The sequence below is a fragment of the Arthrobotrys flagrans genome (genome assembly GCF_004000055.1).
Source record: "Arthrobotrys flagrans strain CBS H-5679 chromosome Unknown unitig_0, whole genome shotgun sequence".
In the NCBI taxonomy this organism is placed as follows: Eukaryota; Fungi; Ascomycota; class Orbiliomycetes; order Orbiliales; family Orbiliaceae; genus Arthrobotrys; species Arthrobotrys flagrans.
Genome location: NW_027137550.1, coordinates 2,609,832 through 2,626,248, shown reverse-complemented (window position 1 = coordinate 2,626,248; position 16,417 = coordinate 2,609,832). Strand labels below are relative to the sequence as shown.

General features: G+C 43.4%; 2 protein-coding genes across 2 annotated transcripts; one reads left to right on the top strand and one right to left on the bottom strand.

Moving 5' to 3' along the window:
* Nucleotides 1-2,386: 2,386 nt before the first annotated feature.
* Nucleotides 2,387-2,887, bottom strand: DFL_003813 (uncharacterized protein; the record flags this gene model as incomplete). Its single annotated transcript, XM_067632804.1, has 1 exon — nucleotides 2,387-2,887. The coding sequence occupies one exon, from the start codon at nucleotides 2,885-2,887 to the stop codon at nucleotides 2,387-2,389; it is 501 nt and encodes a 166-aa protein (XP_067491036.1).
* Nucleotides 2,888-7,066: 4,179 nt separating this feature from the next.
* Nucleotides 7,067-8,515, top strand: DFL_003812 (uncharacterized protein; the record flags this gene model as incomplete). The annotated part of the gene is made up of 2 exons (XM_067632803.1): nucleotides 7,067-8,112; nucleotides 8,449-8,515. The coding sequence occupies 2 exons, from the start codon at nucleotides 7,067-7,069 to the stop codon at nucleotides 8,513-8,515; spliced, it is 1,113 nt and encodes a 370-aa protein (XP_067491035.1).
* Nucleotides 8,516-16,417: the final 7,902 nt, after the last annotated feature.

The window sequence follows — 16,417 nt, the reverse complement described above, 5'->3', positions numbered from 1 at the left end:
GTATTGGAAGACATTGCCACTTCCCATCTACCCTCAACTCCCAGAGCCTTGCTACTAAGATGAATACGAGTAAAATATTTACAAGCAGCTGTGGTGAAGGATGCAGCGATTAGAACGGGCCCAACATACAATTTCAATAGTTATCCATCATGTCTTACTAATCATTTCGGCGATATAACCAGATAGGCCCCAGAGCATAGAGATGAATAATAACCCTAAAGGTCCCTTATTGTTAGAGCTTTCGAAATATTCTCTATCATTATGTCTTTATAGTGTCGCACATGACCAGGCTTACAGTCATCGATTCCAAAGACATCGCGCAGTCGTGCACGAACGTATATTCTTAGAAATACGAATATTGTCCCAATAGCTGTGAATATACTAGCACAGGCCGTTAAGGATGTAACATCCGCTTTCGGCATCTTGAAAAAGGAATTAAGAATACTACTTCCGAGCAGTAAGTTCGATATAGATAGACGATGTATCGAAGGCCCTGGTTCGATGTTTTCGTTGTTAATTATTGACTGTGGACTGAATACGACGAAAAGTGCCGTGTGGCTAGCGGGGCATCTAGATCGGAACGACCACGGCTATATATACCATTCGCAGGACAATTAAAAGACTACCAACGATCTACTAGAAGCTTCGGGACCGGATCCGAGAGTCTAGAAGAACGGGTCGATTTTTTGGTAAATAAAACACAATAGCAAGACAATGACAGGGTCAGGATGACTTGGCGGTTATGCCGCAAGAATAGTACAGATCATGGAACTAAATGATCATAAGATTCGCTTCGAGTCCAATCTCAAAATGAATACAAAAAGGTAATAGATAGCGGCGACGGTGTAAGGAATCGATGGGGTGGCTCGAGCTCTTGAAAGAGATTTTTCTAAAAAAAAGAAGGCAGTCAAGTTACCTTAAATTGTGATCAATTCCAAGAGTTTCAAGCGGGACTCAAAAGAATTCTGTATATTAGTACGTTTCGACCGATTCCGAGAACCTAGATATCACTATCGGCGTTTCCTTCATGATCAGCCTAAAGTGGTTATGGGGCAATGATTATCGATAGTTTCGACGAAATTGTCTGCTTGCTGGTGCCGGAATCGCCCGAGCAATCATTTTTGAGGTTTTTGTAATCGATACCAAATCCTCTAAGCCCAAGGCACAGATATATGAGCAATCCGAAGGGCTGAAGCTAGCTCCTGAGCTATATCAGGCTAACCAAGTCAGAAATAGCGATATATTTTGTTCGAAGTGTCAATCACATAAGGCCAATGCCGTGAAGTCGCACCAATATAGCAAATCCACATTAGCCAGCCCCACGCCCCCCTGCCTGTTGAATTTGTAAACCAATTTGCCGGGAATGCTCTTCTTTGATCTCAATCCTACACAAAGAAAACGGCTGAATCTCTCCGAGTTAGCTTGATCTGTCATTCAAGAAGGGAAAGTCATACACATGGAGGTCGACATCTCAATAGGCGTTTTTGCCAGGTGAAGCGAGGTTTCTCGCCATACCAATACTACCGCTTTTGTGTTGAAGCTAAAACTGGCGATCTCAAGTGTGTCGGAGCTTCGAATTCGTAGTGAAGGTTGTCAGCAGACATAAAAATAGGGCATAAGATATTAATTTACTCTTCTGCAGGAAATTGAGTAATTCATTCATCTTCCAATGAAATTATTTCTTGAAGACATCCGGGCCTCATTGAAGTTCTGTGCGTTGAGTTATGGGCGCGGCGTTTCCGGATTAGGACCGTTAGAAAATACAACAAAGTCAACAACCGCAAGGCTCAATACCCGGATACATATATCAACTTGGTACGTACGTCATCTACCTAGAAGCCACTTATCATTGGGGGAGGAGCCAGCGATAATTTCTAAGAGACGCCTGGGGCGCTAAACTCTAGCTAGCGTGATTTTACCGAAACCACAAGGTATACACTTGCCTTGTGACCTATTGTTACATTACGACATTTCGGTTACTAATGCGTCTATACCCGCTCGCACTGTTAATCACATGGTACCTTGATACTATAATGTGATTTTGAGGATGGGGGGATTTCCAATTGCCTAGAACATCTGACTAAAAGTGTGTGGCTTAAAAGACTAGATGCCTAAACGCTTTTAACCTGTGAGGATTACAGGCCATAGGAGATACTTTATGTTATCTCTCAAAATGCGGTACGCTGGAGTAGGAATCAGTTGCTAGAGAGACTCAGAGTTAAAGCAGGTAACAAAGTAAAAGAAAAGGAGATAGTCAAGTCGAAGGTTCATAGCCAGTGTAGAAAACAGACGCCCGAAGTTAGATGGTGATGGGGTACCGGGTACGAAAGTTGATAATCTCATGTCGTAGAACGATGATGCTTGAGAAATTCAGCGTGCAACCAGCTCAGGTGTCAATATGAGGAACACGAGTGGCCTTCTCTGACTCTTGTGTGATAGCGAGTGTTTGAAGCCCATTCATAACATTCTCCAAATCATCGAGTGGGATGGACCCACCAGCATCTAAGATGCCAGCCGCTTCGAAGGCAACAATGCGTTGCTTTCGACGCTCTTGAGCGAGAGCCCGTTTCTTGTCGGCCTCTCCCGGTGGCATTTCCCCCTTAGGATTATTGGTGTCATAGAATACCGGGCACTTGCGATAATTTAATTCCACTTTTGTGCCTGGTGGTGCCTTTTCGAGGCGGTCTTGTTCTAGTTGAAGGCGAAATAAGATCTGATGTAGGCAGAGAGGGCAAGGGAATTTTCGACTGAAAATTTGGTGCGTCTGAAAATAGTTGCACCTTGGGTCGTCCCAATTGCTACAGGTGTGTTTGAAGACGACATAGACGTGATCACCTTCAGGCCCGATACGACGACACCCCTCAAAGCGATATTTTATGACACACATTGTTTGTTTCTAGTTGGGTAGAAGCTCTAAAGGTAGAATGGCATTAGCCGCTGTGAATAAATAGCTACAATCGGATATACTACCTTCGTTCTGAATGGTGAAATTCTGTGAGGACTTTGAAGGAAAAGGGTTTGTTTTTGGTTGGTAGATTCTAGAGCTCCTATTAGCAAAGCTTATACGACAACCCTGAATGTTGTCTATCAAAATATTTTTAAGAACTCTGAGAAACCCTATGGATAGAAGATTGTGATATGTGAATAGCTTGGTCTGAAGCTTCGGTGATAGATATGGTGGTGTTCGTGGAGGTATCGTGATCGTGAGTTGAGGCCTATTCGAGTTCGATGCAAGGTTGGTGACAAAAGGATTGTAGTGGTATAGTATTAATCACCCTCCTCGAAGGAACAATCATAAACCGATGATATCATACACAAATAAAGGAATGTATCAGTGAAAAGTTGTCCGCAACAGATGATGGTGGTATCGATGATATCGTTCGTTGGTCGCTAGTCAAATAGATTGAAGTTGGTGATGCGATCAGGCTGAGCTGAAGTCGAGTTGGAGATTACCAGTTAAAAGCTTCGCCTTGAATAAGTATTGTGCTCAGCTAATATCAAGAGCCAAGGGAAATTTACTCAGTGGCCTCCCATTTGCCAAGTTTGGACAATCTAGGCAATTTCCATATTACCAATCGCCTACGGGATATGGATACAATGCTTCCAATCAAGTTCTATGAGCAGTTATCTAATCTATAGATCTAGGCGCTTAGTACGTTTCGATCTTATTCTAACAGCGAAAACTCCAAAAGACTATCTAACTCGTTCGCGATATTTATAGGCATAAGTTCGGATAGGAATACTAAGTCCCAATATATTGTTAACACAGGGGTTTCTCTCAAGCCTAGGGCACTTACTCTTTAATCCATAGAGCCGACGCCCCCAAGTAAATCATTTATATGTATCATTTTGACATTTAAAGATGAAAGTGTATTGCATATGGAGATATTTGGGTTGGATCCAACGTAACTTATGAAATCCGCGTACGAGAATGATATTGTATGTTTACCTACATTCTGAAACCTTGTAAAAGTAAGTGCCCGTGATTCTTGCAATGTTAATATAGTTTCTTTTTGAAGGGGGGGGTGGGGGGTATAAGTCAAGGATTAATGATTTATCATAGTCTCGGAGCCAGAGCACCAGTTATCACATCAAGCTCGAGTTCCCTTCATGTTTATTATTATAGCTTCTCTTAAAATTTCTAGGTCTTATAACGTTGATACCAGCATGTTATAACTCAGCTCTAATGTTGATTATTTTCGGTCTCGAACCATTACAAACGAGTGAGAACTTATTTTAGGCAATCAAGGTAGTGATACGACCAAGGCCAACGTCTTCTCATAATCAGTTGGCTTTTAAAGTTCATATCAAAGGCAGCCCACCAATGGCTTCAGAATATTTCTCTTGAACATCTACAAAATTATCAAAAGCAATACTGAGGATGTTTTAACAAAACCCGCCTTTAGCATCCACACCATCCAGCCTTGCCTCAGTCCCATTGTCCGATGACTGCACAGTGGGTGTATATGGACTGACATTCGGAGGCAATATGTAAAGCCACTCGCACTGATGAAAGTGACTGGCTTGCGCCAGAAAATCGTTGATCTGGACCGATGATTTCTCCATACAGCGAGGGGCTGCGCAATACGTGTTTCACATTCTTTCACGTTCGGAACTTGAGTATTCCTGTAGCCGCACATATTTGATGATATCGGCCCATTTGTTGGTGTAAGTCGCAACTCGGGTATGGTGCTCAACAGCACACATAACAACCGGGTTTCAGTATTACATCTTAAGAGCAAAGATCGAGCGATTCGATCTATCACTTGTATTTTTAATATAATGGCTAAGATCTTTGAATACAAAGAGTGACATTAATTTAAGTCCCTTTATTCGGAGGTTCCGGGATATCGATCCCACGCTCCGATACAACATAAGTTACTCATACCGCACCACGATCTTCCAAGAACCACACTTCGCAAGAGTGGAGCTCATACCCCCACTGTAAAATCCGTCTTTGCAGCTTACAATATAGTAGGACTAAACAGTCACCAGAGCATGTATGTCTCGAATTTTATTTTTTTTGGTGAGAACTTTATATTTCTTCCGCTCCCCGCCCAACTGTTGGCTTTGTGCCGTAGCAACAAACCGAGCCGTGTCTCATCTGTTTTCTTCCGATTGGAACGGATGGCTTACTGGGTGGTTTTGCGTGACTGTAATCTGCAGCTATGGGCTTGGAATGGACGCCTGGTGCCTATCTTGTGTAACCTCGGTGTCACAATATCGAGCAATCACTCACAGAAATCGGCGGGCCATAAATGATTAAATTTCGGCCAGTCAATACTGTTTTACGTGCGTTTAATAAGTTACATTGAGGGAATATAGTATATCTCTGGAAGGGTTTTCCATGATATCCGGTTACACAAATCCCAAAAAGGGTATTAAGTTCAGGTGAGAGTAGCACCCTCGACACTGTGCCACAAACTTTCCCGGTCGGAAGTTCCCAGCTCAGGGACACTCGCATAAGCGGAATTCCCGGGAGTTTGTAATGAGATTAGCGAATCGAAGTGGCTAATTCGACCTTCAAAGATAAGAAACTCTAGGGATTGCCCGTGGAACTTTAAATCAAAATTTTTTAAGTTTTATGAAGTAACCATCCTAAAACTCACAATATATTTATTATAAAAAAATAAAAGGAAAGTTTTTATAAATAACGTTTTCCACTGGGAAGAAGACCACACCGGGAAGAGGACCAACAAAATTTGGATTTCAAAAAAGTATTATAAATTTCTAACTAGAAAAAATTAATATATATAATTAGAAATTTTCATAGTGTGAGGTTGTGGTATGGACTCTGGGAGCCAAGCAGCAGTTTAGCTGCCCCCACCAGCTACACGCAGGAAGTATGCAAAGAATAGTATTATTTGGACGGTAGAAACTAATTGTATTGTAAATAATATAAACGACAGGATAGCATATATATAATAGTAAAAATAAGATAAAAAAAACTGAATGCCTAAATGCCAGACTCCTTGCATCTTGACAAAAGAGGCCTCTAAAAGAATGACTGCGGTGAGAACGATTTATAGAAACCAGAACGCCAAGAAGTGTTGAGAACAAAAGTGCAACAAATCATGTGTAACCATACTCCAACCTATGCTTCCACCTATGCTTCCACCTATGCTTCCACCTTCCATTCGCTGAACCATCTATATCCACCACAATAGGTTTTCATATAGTTAATATTCGAATTATTATTAATTTTTCAAGCCAAAATTTTTGCCTTTTTTGGTGTTGTGTTGAACACCGAACCAAAACCTAGTGCCGCTGCACAACCCCCCCACCACCATCAAATTCTTTATTCTTCTTCTTTATTCTTCTTCTATATAACTACTATCCTCTGCACTACCCTCCGCACTACCCTCTGGGCTACCCTGTGGGCTATCCTGCTCACCACCCCCCCTCTCTATCCTTTCGCGGACGACCTACCACGCAGACGACCACGGCCTCTTCTCTATACGCTAGGCTCATTGTTATTAGCATCTCTAACACCCAACTCAATAGCTTTATCCTACCATAGACCACTAATCTTCTCATCATTTAGAAGAGAGCGCCGGTGAGCCTAGGTTTACCACGTCTATTTTGAGACCTTCTTGTTGGCAGCACGCAATTGGTTATTGGCTTTTTGTAAGGTACTAATCCTGTTCCCTGCCATGCTGTATCCCCTTCAAACATACAGTTGGATAGCGGGGATTACCGACTGGATCCAGTGCAGGGTGGAGGCTCTTAGTACAGCTCCTTTGGAGGAAGGGAAAAAGGTAGACGGCACATTCCAACAAGGCCAATTCATCCCACCTCGCATGAATTTCTCTCTCTCTCTCTCTCTCTGCCTCTGCCTCTGCCTAGATTTCCCGAACACTTGGGGGAGGTCTTTTTATATTATATAACCCCCTTCCGACCAACCTCTCGGATTCTTTTCACTTTCCTATAATTATGTCTAGCTCTGAGTCCAAATCCACCATAAACCGTCTTGTTATCAATACCTTCCTCCTGCCCCGCAAAGTGTTGACACTGCGCACGCTGGTGGACGACAAACAGCCCGGCCGTCGCCGCATCTTCTATCGAAATGTCTTCACCCCCCAACCTTTCCCGCCTAACCTTCACCAAAATATCTCCTCAATCAGACTCTCACCTCTTCTCCCTCCCAGGTGAACTCCGGAATCTAATCTGGGAGTACGTCCTAATCCCCTACAACGACCCGTCCCGTCCGTACCCATCGTCAACCTGCTACGCCCGCCCGGACTTCTACGCACCTCTCACATCCTCCGTCGCACTGCTTCGCACCTGTAAAGCCATCTACTCCGAAGCGTGGTACCTCCCCTGGACCACCGCAGAACTCTGCTTCTACCTCACCGTAGATGTCCGGCGTCCTCCCCGTGTCGAAACAGTGGGAAATGTACAAAAGGCTTTGGATCATTTACATAACACCGGCGTGGATACGACGATAAATCATGTCAGAGTCTTCGCGCAGTTGTGTAGTCTTGAAGATGGAATGAGGTTGCAATATATTCTCAACATGAAGCATTTCAAACCTAGGAGTATTACGGTTACGATCCGACATACTGATTTTTGGTATTGGGAGAACGATGAGACGTTGCGTGTTGGAGGACAGTGGGTCGGCGCGTGTAGGTTTCCTGAGACGGTGGAGAAGATTAAAGTTGAGTTTGAGAGTCTTGAGAGGAAGAAAAGTCAGGTGGATGAAATTGCTCAGCAGGCTGTGGAGAGGTGGGGGTTTTGTAGGGCGGATGGGAGGAAGTTGTCGGCTGTTACGGGGAAGACTGAAGATGGAAAAGTAGAGGGCGAGATGACGGTTCTGAGGTGGACGGGGAGTAGTACCTGGGAAGGTTTAAGGTGGATAAGAGATGAAGTTGAACAAGGCAAATTAAACTACTACGTCAAAACGGTGACTTGGAGAGTTAAGAGGGAGCAGGAGAGAAGAGACGAAGGTGAAGTTGATAATCTAGTCGTTGTTGCAAACGACCCCCCGATTACCTGGGGTATCCACCAACACCAAAACGCCCTATCCAATACTGGCCGCCAACGTTCACTCGCAGCGACGCATACTAAGCCGCTGTCATTGAACATTTGTACTACTACGGAAGAGGAGCTAGGGTATGTATTTGCGGACGAGGACTTGACCGTCGAGCAGCTGAGAGATAAGATATGGAAATGGAGAAGGGACAACCCACGCATAGCGCGGCGTGTGTATCGGCATTTTTTTTAGAGAGAGATGGGAGATTATATTATGGTGTCGATTTTGTGGTCATGATTTCGATGTTTAATTGTCTGCAGACGGATTGGTTGATATGACTGAGGCAATCAATATTGGGAGGGTGCACGTGTATACTTACTCATTTTTCGTCGTATAATACTAAGGCTGCCCTCTTCGATGTCAAATGTCTACCACCTTCAATGCATATTATTTTTGAATTTGACTAACACCATCAGTCCTTCATCAAGATCCTCTAACCCCTCAAACACTAAAACCTCGGAGTTCGGATGCAAGGCGATGTAACCAGACTACGAGAGGCTAGCCGATAACAAGCTTAAGCTTCTTGAAGGAGCACCAAGAGCCATCAATCAAGCACGCGAGATTTCGAGAATGCCATGCAATTGCAAAAAAAAACGAAAAAAACGAAAAACTCCATTCTTTGAAAATCCCGTCCGACATGACAGAAGTCTCGAAACATGACAGCCTCTTTAGTGTGAAATCAAGGCACAGGAACACTCACTCACTCACTCACTCACCCTGCCGCAGGTTCTTTCTTTCTTTCTTTCTCTGTCTTGTCTCGTCTTGCCTGTATGTAACCGCCCCACACAGCCTCCTCCACTTACAATCACTGACCAGGTACATCACACCAGAAAAAGATGGCGTCCGCTGCGTCACAGCACGTACTTCCAATGCACCAAAGCAATTACCAATTCCGCAGGTTTGGGTAAACGTAAAAGTAAGCTGGGGGTGGGAGATAGCCGAATATAAACGCCGACCAAAAGAGTACCCGGGCCGGTTAACTGCACTTGCCAGTTGTGTCTATAAGGCTGGGGAAAACTGTTGATATCAATGATATCGAAACTGATAACGTTGAGCTCTAGGAAGGTGGTACCAAACGCCGGCGATTAGAGGACTTACTCCGCAATCAATGAGCCGGAATCAGTTGAACCCTTGACCTCGAACAATACTCCATGCACAGCCAACAGCCAACAGCTAAATATCCGGAATATAGATAGCAGTGGAGAACCAACAGTGCAGTGACACGTTCCGGGATATTTTCTTCAGAAAAAAATAGGCAAGCGAGATGAACTCGATATAGAATCCGGGGATTACCAAATGCCGCCCCGTGTGTAGGCACGGTGTGCATTGCGTGAGGTTGAGTCGCCGTTCAAGCTGATATCGGGAGTAAAATACCACGCGCAGCACATAGTTACTAAGTCGGCTGGTCTAGAACTTGGAAACTTATGTGCGATAATGTTATAAACGGCTACTTCGCCATGCAAGCCACCTAGCAGTGCACCGAACTACATGTCCCTTGTAACCAATAAAACATGTTTATTCAGTTTCGTCTTTTTATTTATAGCTTCAATAGTGATGGTCTACGAATCTTTTCTCCGTTTTTGTTGAAACTAGATATCTATGGTATGTGTTCAATCAACCAGCTAATTATTGACCATTGATCGGAGATCAAGAGACATTTCTCCGTTTTTAACCTCCCGTATCGATTTCCTAAGGCATGGAAGTTTTGGTGCTTGCTAATTACATAACTGATCCCGATTACCTCTTTGAGCGGTCTCGTAACTCTCGGTGTTTTCAAGTACATATCTAGATGATAGTATTTGGCATCGGATACCTGTTAAACTAATAAATGCCCAAGTATTAGTTTCTTCGACGTTGTAGTTAGTCGTCGCAGTTCCACGGGCCCAGTTTAGCGAAAACGACCCGCACTTGGTGTTAATGTGGTAACGTTCTCCGGTGCAATTCAGTTTACGCTAGCATACTGAATGTTCATGGGCATCCGACCCGAAATTCCTCTAGACCGCTGAACCGAGTGCTTGTGCCTAGTCCAACATGGGATGAAAATCTCCTCGTCTGTTGGCTGACTTAAGCCTATGGCTTAATTAACCCTATCACTTGAATGCTAATTGTCAACGTTGTACAAGATTGCTTGTGAATTGAACCCCTCGAACTATGTGTTGGGGCATGGAGAGTAAAGTGTGCTTAAGACAATTGTCTCTGATTTCCAATACATGTTATCAATCTTTAAAGTATACAAACAAGCAATCCCAATATGCATTAAAGAGTTAATTCTATTCATAAATAATTTGGTAGCTTTATTGTAGTTGGAATGGGAATACGAATATGTAGAATGAAGTTTAAGTTCTACATACGAGTTTCAGCTGAAGTTAGTCCTACCGTTCCCATGCCTGATGCGATATTACGTATACGTAGGTAACTATCCGCGTACCGAGAAATAATTGCCTTTCTTGGTGTCTAAGAGGATTCATCACATCTCATTAAACTCGAGTATAGTATCTCATGATCATTCCCGTATTCGACACTGCAAGGCCCGAACATGTTGACATTGAAAGGATTGCATTAGAAAAAGAGAAACTACATCGCTATAGCTGTTACTCATTGGTTAAGGAAATAGTTAAAGGTCGGGTCAGATATGTTAATCGACCTCATGAAACAAGACTATGATAAGCCTGCGCCTGCATACCTCGCAATCGTTCTCAGAAAGTTATCAGAAGTATATGAAGCCATAATACTGATGAAGTACAAGTTTGGTACCGTGGCCACTATTTTGCACTTTCTGACAAAAATGAAGCCAAAATCCAACAAATTGGAATGTGTTTATGTGTTGGTGTTATCACATATTATTTGGAACAGCTCTCCTGAAACTCAACCTCACAGGAGAACATAGCAAAGAGTAGGCCGGAGAAAAATATAGCATTGTAATACGCAGAAAAATCAAGATACTGTAGTGACTATCTACTATAATCTCTAAAATATCGCCCCTGTGGAGTGCCTATTTCCAGCATTGTATACCCAAGACCACAAATTCCAGAAAAACGGAAGCTTATATGTATTGGCTATGTCCAATTTAGATTCTATTCATAGAGGATAGTTAATGAAAGCAGTAAATCAATTATATACTATTAATTAGTGGAGAATATGCAATGTCGAGTGGGCGTAATTAGCAGGGCAAACTTCCATATAGTTAAACACTGATGTGAGTTACCATCTCGGTGGATCGATAAATATATCGACACTGATAAGCTTAGTCGAAGCTCGGTAGCTACTCCCTACCAGGAATATTCCTCGCCCCGCGGTAGAAGGCTAAATCTCTCCTTGCACATGCAGATCCCGAGTGCCAGGTCTCGTCGACGGAGCCCAAAATATTACGAGGGCGCCATATAGCCTATGACCCGGCTGTCCAAAATCTGTATATAGACGAGGTTCAACGTTCCACTCGCATATATTCCGAACGGCGGGCCGACGCGCATGTATACTGAACGAGGTGCTCGCCATTCATCCGATTCTACATTGATACATTCTTACTTAAGCTTAGGCTTGGGTTGTGGCTTAGCCGGTTAGGGCTACAGGGCGGGGGTGGACGAATTTGGCAGCTTCCTGATATGTGCGGTCATCTACAAACTACGGACTGTATGCGACGACAAAGTATGATTTTAGCCGAAAAAATCGGGTAGTACCCACGGAAGCCGGTAAAATGTCACAGTGGTATTCTGTTCGACAAAGTTGAATGGCAATATATAAAGTAATGGCAGCCCAGCCGGCCAAATATTGTCTAAAGGCCCACTAAACACCAGGGATACTATCTAGAATACCAATATACAACGTCTAACTGAGTATATCAAAATGTTTCGGGGAGCGAAAGGTTCAACAACATAGCATTCAACACTTGGCCTACCGACAAGAGATCCCAAGATCTTCGCAGGCGTATGGGTATAACGTTAAATCCGACTAGTTTCTTTGAGTCTCGGCTTCGCCCAATCTTACCCCATGGTCCAGTCTTCAACTCCGCGAAACTTCGATCATGTCAGCTCAATTGAGGGTGGAACGCAAAGATATACCACTAGGAACCTCAAACACCCAGCCACGAGGTTTTAATGTTGGACTTAGAAAGGCCGAAACATCGATTTCAGTCAGAACCGCTAGTTTTTGATCGGGATGATCCTCCCAAATACAATCCCAATCATCACGCCACATATTCTCTCACAGCATCGGACATCAAACAAACTATGGCAAACGAAGCTAATGCACACTATAAGTGTCTCATGACTACAAATCCTTCAAGGTCAACTCGTATTTGATAGCGATAGGATTCACTCCCCTTGCATAAGTGCACAGTTCGCCTTGGGGCCCCGCCAACAACATCATACCCCGCTATTGCATACTCCAACCGGAGTACTCCATATTTTGTCCCTTGTATTTGATCGAGCAGGGCAAAGGCAGGGACTTGATGTTTCCCTTAATAAGAAGCTAATTCAAATGTATCCCCAGATGCAATCCCAACAGGTAGCTATGCGGTTACTGTTGTAAAACTTCTACATGCAGGTGTCTGGATCGACAGCAAGGACCAGGGCTATGGAGATCCCGGTGCAGTCAATGTGGAACGTGTAAGATTGGGATACGTACGATTCGCATGTGATGTCCCCGGGGTGGCTTGTTATCGAAACGAGCTGTGCCTGATGGGGCATCTCGGAACCGCTTTCTGATAATCGCGATAGACAGGAACCTAGGAACGTACCTCGAAATATCGACGCGAGGTTGAGCTTGGACCTTCATTATGCATACGCGGCAAGACAATATCGATCGGTGATACGTACTATATCACGCCTTGGTAAAATAATTACGTTTGAATTAACAATATCAATTATTCAGTTGTTCATCAAAAGTTAGATATCAATTGTTTCAAAGAACAACCAGGCGCTGCAATGGACCAATGCGCCATTGGTTCTACAAAGTTCGGCTTCTAGAACGAAATTTCGAAGACGGTATATTCACAAACACTAATTTGAAGATTTCAGTTGTGCCAGTGCCGATATACCGGCCGGCACGGAGATGGCTTATCAATCCCTAGGCGCACACAAAATTTAAACCCCACTAGCCCTAGCTGCACAAAGGAACACCCCGAAGATTCGGCCGACGTTAGGCCAGGAACCAAATTTTGGCTCTGAACACCGGGGACACCACCTGTCAAAAAAAAAATCGCAATGAGCCAAGCTTCGACACAGACGTCACTGCACACTATGAAGTCTCAATTTTCAGTTTTATCAGGGGATATCCCTGTTCAACTCCCACATGCACAAATTCGTGTATGTAAACCCGACACACAGTTTTCTTTTTCCTTCTCGAACAAGGATTGGACCCCACTTTCCTCCACCGTAACATTGCAGGTCAACCTCACTTTCCTCGAACGTGACGTTGCAAACGACCCCACACTATTCTCAGTCAATGCCTGGCCCAGTCCTGAACAAAGCACCAAACCAAATGACAAGCCATTTGAAGATTCTCAATTTTTTGCGCGGTTAGACAGATGGCTCGTGCTAAAAACACCACTAAACCAGTTTGTACTTTTTGGGCGGCCAGACCATTATCAACACAAAAATTGTTATTGAAAATTAGGAGGTCGTTATATCGCTGAGCCAAAGGCATTCAGGGACCTAGACTACGATTGATATCTCGAATTTTGAATGATTCACGTGATCACGAGCCCTCTGAAAGTAGTTTTAGCTAAGGTTGATACCTGTCACTGTGCCAATGTAAGGCGTTCAAAGTTGATAATATTACACTAGGAGCTACATTTTGAACTTGCATGTTCAAGACAATAGCCTTCAATTACCAAAGAAGAGTATATGATATGCCATAGCTTTACGCTAATATAGCATTTGAGTCTACGCAGCGAAGCAATTGTAGACGGCACTGTGTATAAAGGGTTGATTATTCTATATCGTCGCGAGCCCGGATATATTATCCCAGTTGGCCGGCCCCAAGAACATGGAGATTCGCACTCGCCTAAGCCCATAGGCTTTAGGGTAGTCGCCCGGAATTCCAGATGGGCCGGCGATAGACGACGGTTACACAAGGAATTCGAAGCGAAATCAGCCCCAGTGTTAACAAGAACATGCACATCACCATATATTCTAAGTTCTATAACGATTTCGCTGAGCCATGTCAGAGTCGAAGCAAGCTTGATTCCGATTGCGATAGAGTATCTTATATAAAAAGTTATATAAAAAGTTAGATCATGGAGATTGTCTTCAGACACCACCAGGATATGTAGTTTACAGTTACTTCCGGTTTAGACACTGGGTGATAATACCATCCGCAGATGACACAGTGCCCGCCGTGCCCGGTATACAGAAGACCAAATGAATTAAGACAAGACCGGCCTGCAAGGGATCTGACACCTGTTCCAGTAACAAGTATCCGTAGCCCAACGGTATGCAGGAAACGATCCACGGTTGGTCTATAGATCTAGGAACCATCCATACCTTGTTGAGATCGGCATCTATATATTGATATGAATACTATAACATGATCTAGAAACTAGCATAGCTATAGACGACCTGAGAAATTTTTTTTTTTAAATTTTTTTTTTGGAATATTTAACATACCTAGATATATTAGGACTTCGATAGGCATGCCACTGTTATAAATATCACAGCATTACAATTCTTTTAGCAGTTTCTATAAATTTTCATCCGCCTTTACAAATTTACCAATTTTGAAGAAACTAAATATGGAAAATATCATAATATTCAAGTTAAATACAATTATTCATGTATAAGGCAAAGTAATAAACGGTCAAGAGATGGGAAGCGATATAAATCCTTCACATGCTGTAATTCTATGGAGTCTGCGGTATTGTGTAACCATCAAATTCACCCCTGCACACCCATTCAGCTTTTGCGTTGTCCACCACACACTAGCTTTCAAGCCAATGCGAACTCAAGGTCGCAATTGCTTATCCATTAGACTTCGGCCTTCCCGTCGATATTAGACGCAGATCACTAAGCAGCAGATATCGCCATCATGTGGCCGTAAAATCCGGAGATTGTTCCATGTTCCTTGCATTAAGTCCGCCCATCCATCCTCTTGATTTTGTGGAGAAAACTTAGTACTTGTGGAGGAACTCTGTTGGATTTTGAGGGACCATTTTCCCACCTCCAGCTGACGAAAAAACGAAACCATCCACTCAACTCGGAGAGTACCCAAAATGACGTACGAATATCCACACCATCAAAAATCCTAAAACTGAGGTAACGAAGATCACCTCATTTTTTTGTCATCGCAGACTAAACCTCCTTGAGGGAATAAGGGAAAGTTTATTCTAGAAAATTTTCATGGAAGCTCAAATGGCTTGGCTTGTCTCTGCTGACGACACAAAGTAAATGTTCTGTAGCCTAGTCTTCCCCACCGCGGGCTCTTGCTACCTTACCTGCATGCGAAAAAAACATTGCATCTTTTACGCCACCGCAAAGTTTCCTTCGGCTCCAAAGTTCGGGAACGTTTTTCCTTTCAAAGTGCACAAATTTTTTTTCTCAAGATCAAGCGGTGCTGTGGGCCCTAAAGCTCCGCACTAGACCTAATATGGCTACCAATCCGAAATATGGGGGAAGGGAAAATGTGGGTCCCGACGAGGTGCGCTTGGATCGCTTTAGTTCAAAAAGCAAGAAATTCGTGCAGACAAGCCCAAGCAAGCTTGATTCGATCGAATCGGAAAAAGTTTGATAAGCTTTTGATAGCCAGAGAACTGGGATAAACGGTCTTTGATTGGTTCGCGGGCTAACGGACTAGCCATGTCTAGCATACACGACATGCAGGTTTGTCCTAAATCCTAGGATCTTAGTACATATCAATACCCCGAGGCCATTTTCATAAGTGCATACAGACCGTACGTCGATACCTAGGGTGATGTACCTGCTGTACCGATATCGATCAAGATAGCGAGGGGCAATAGCATCGACACGACATACTTCCCTCGAGTTATTTGATGGTATTAAGATGTAGACACAGATTAGATTTGATTGGTCAATTCGAACACTCTCATCGGTATTAACATCCAAACCTCGAGGATTTGCTGCAATGAGTGGGGTCACAAGCCTACTGATAACCGCCGCCGCTAGGTTTGAAGGTATCTTGATGTCAAATACGCATCGTACATCGTATTCGGTGTTAACCTCACGACCAAGATCGGTGCAGATAAACTCCAAAAGTGAATAAGTAACTTTCAACTGCGCATCAGTGGAGAAATTTGAAATAGTTGAAATTGCGGGGAAGCCAAGGTTTATGTCGATAGATTGGATTATCCTAGTATTTTCAGGTATGAGTTCGTACGCAGGTATCGATAATCCTCGGCCCTCAGGACCAAAGAGAGCGATTCCTAAGGGATTG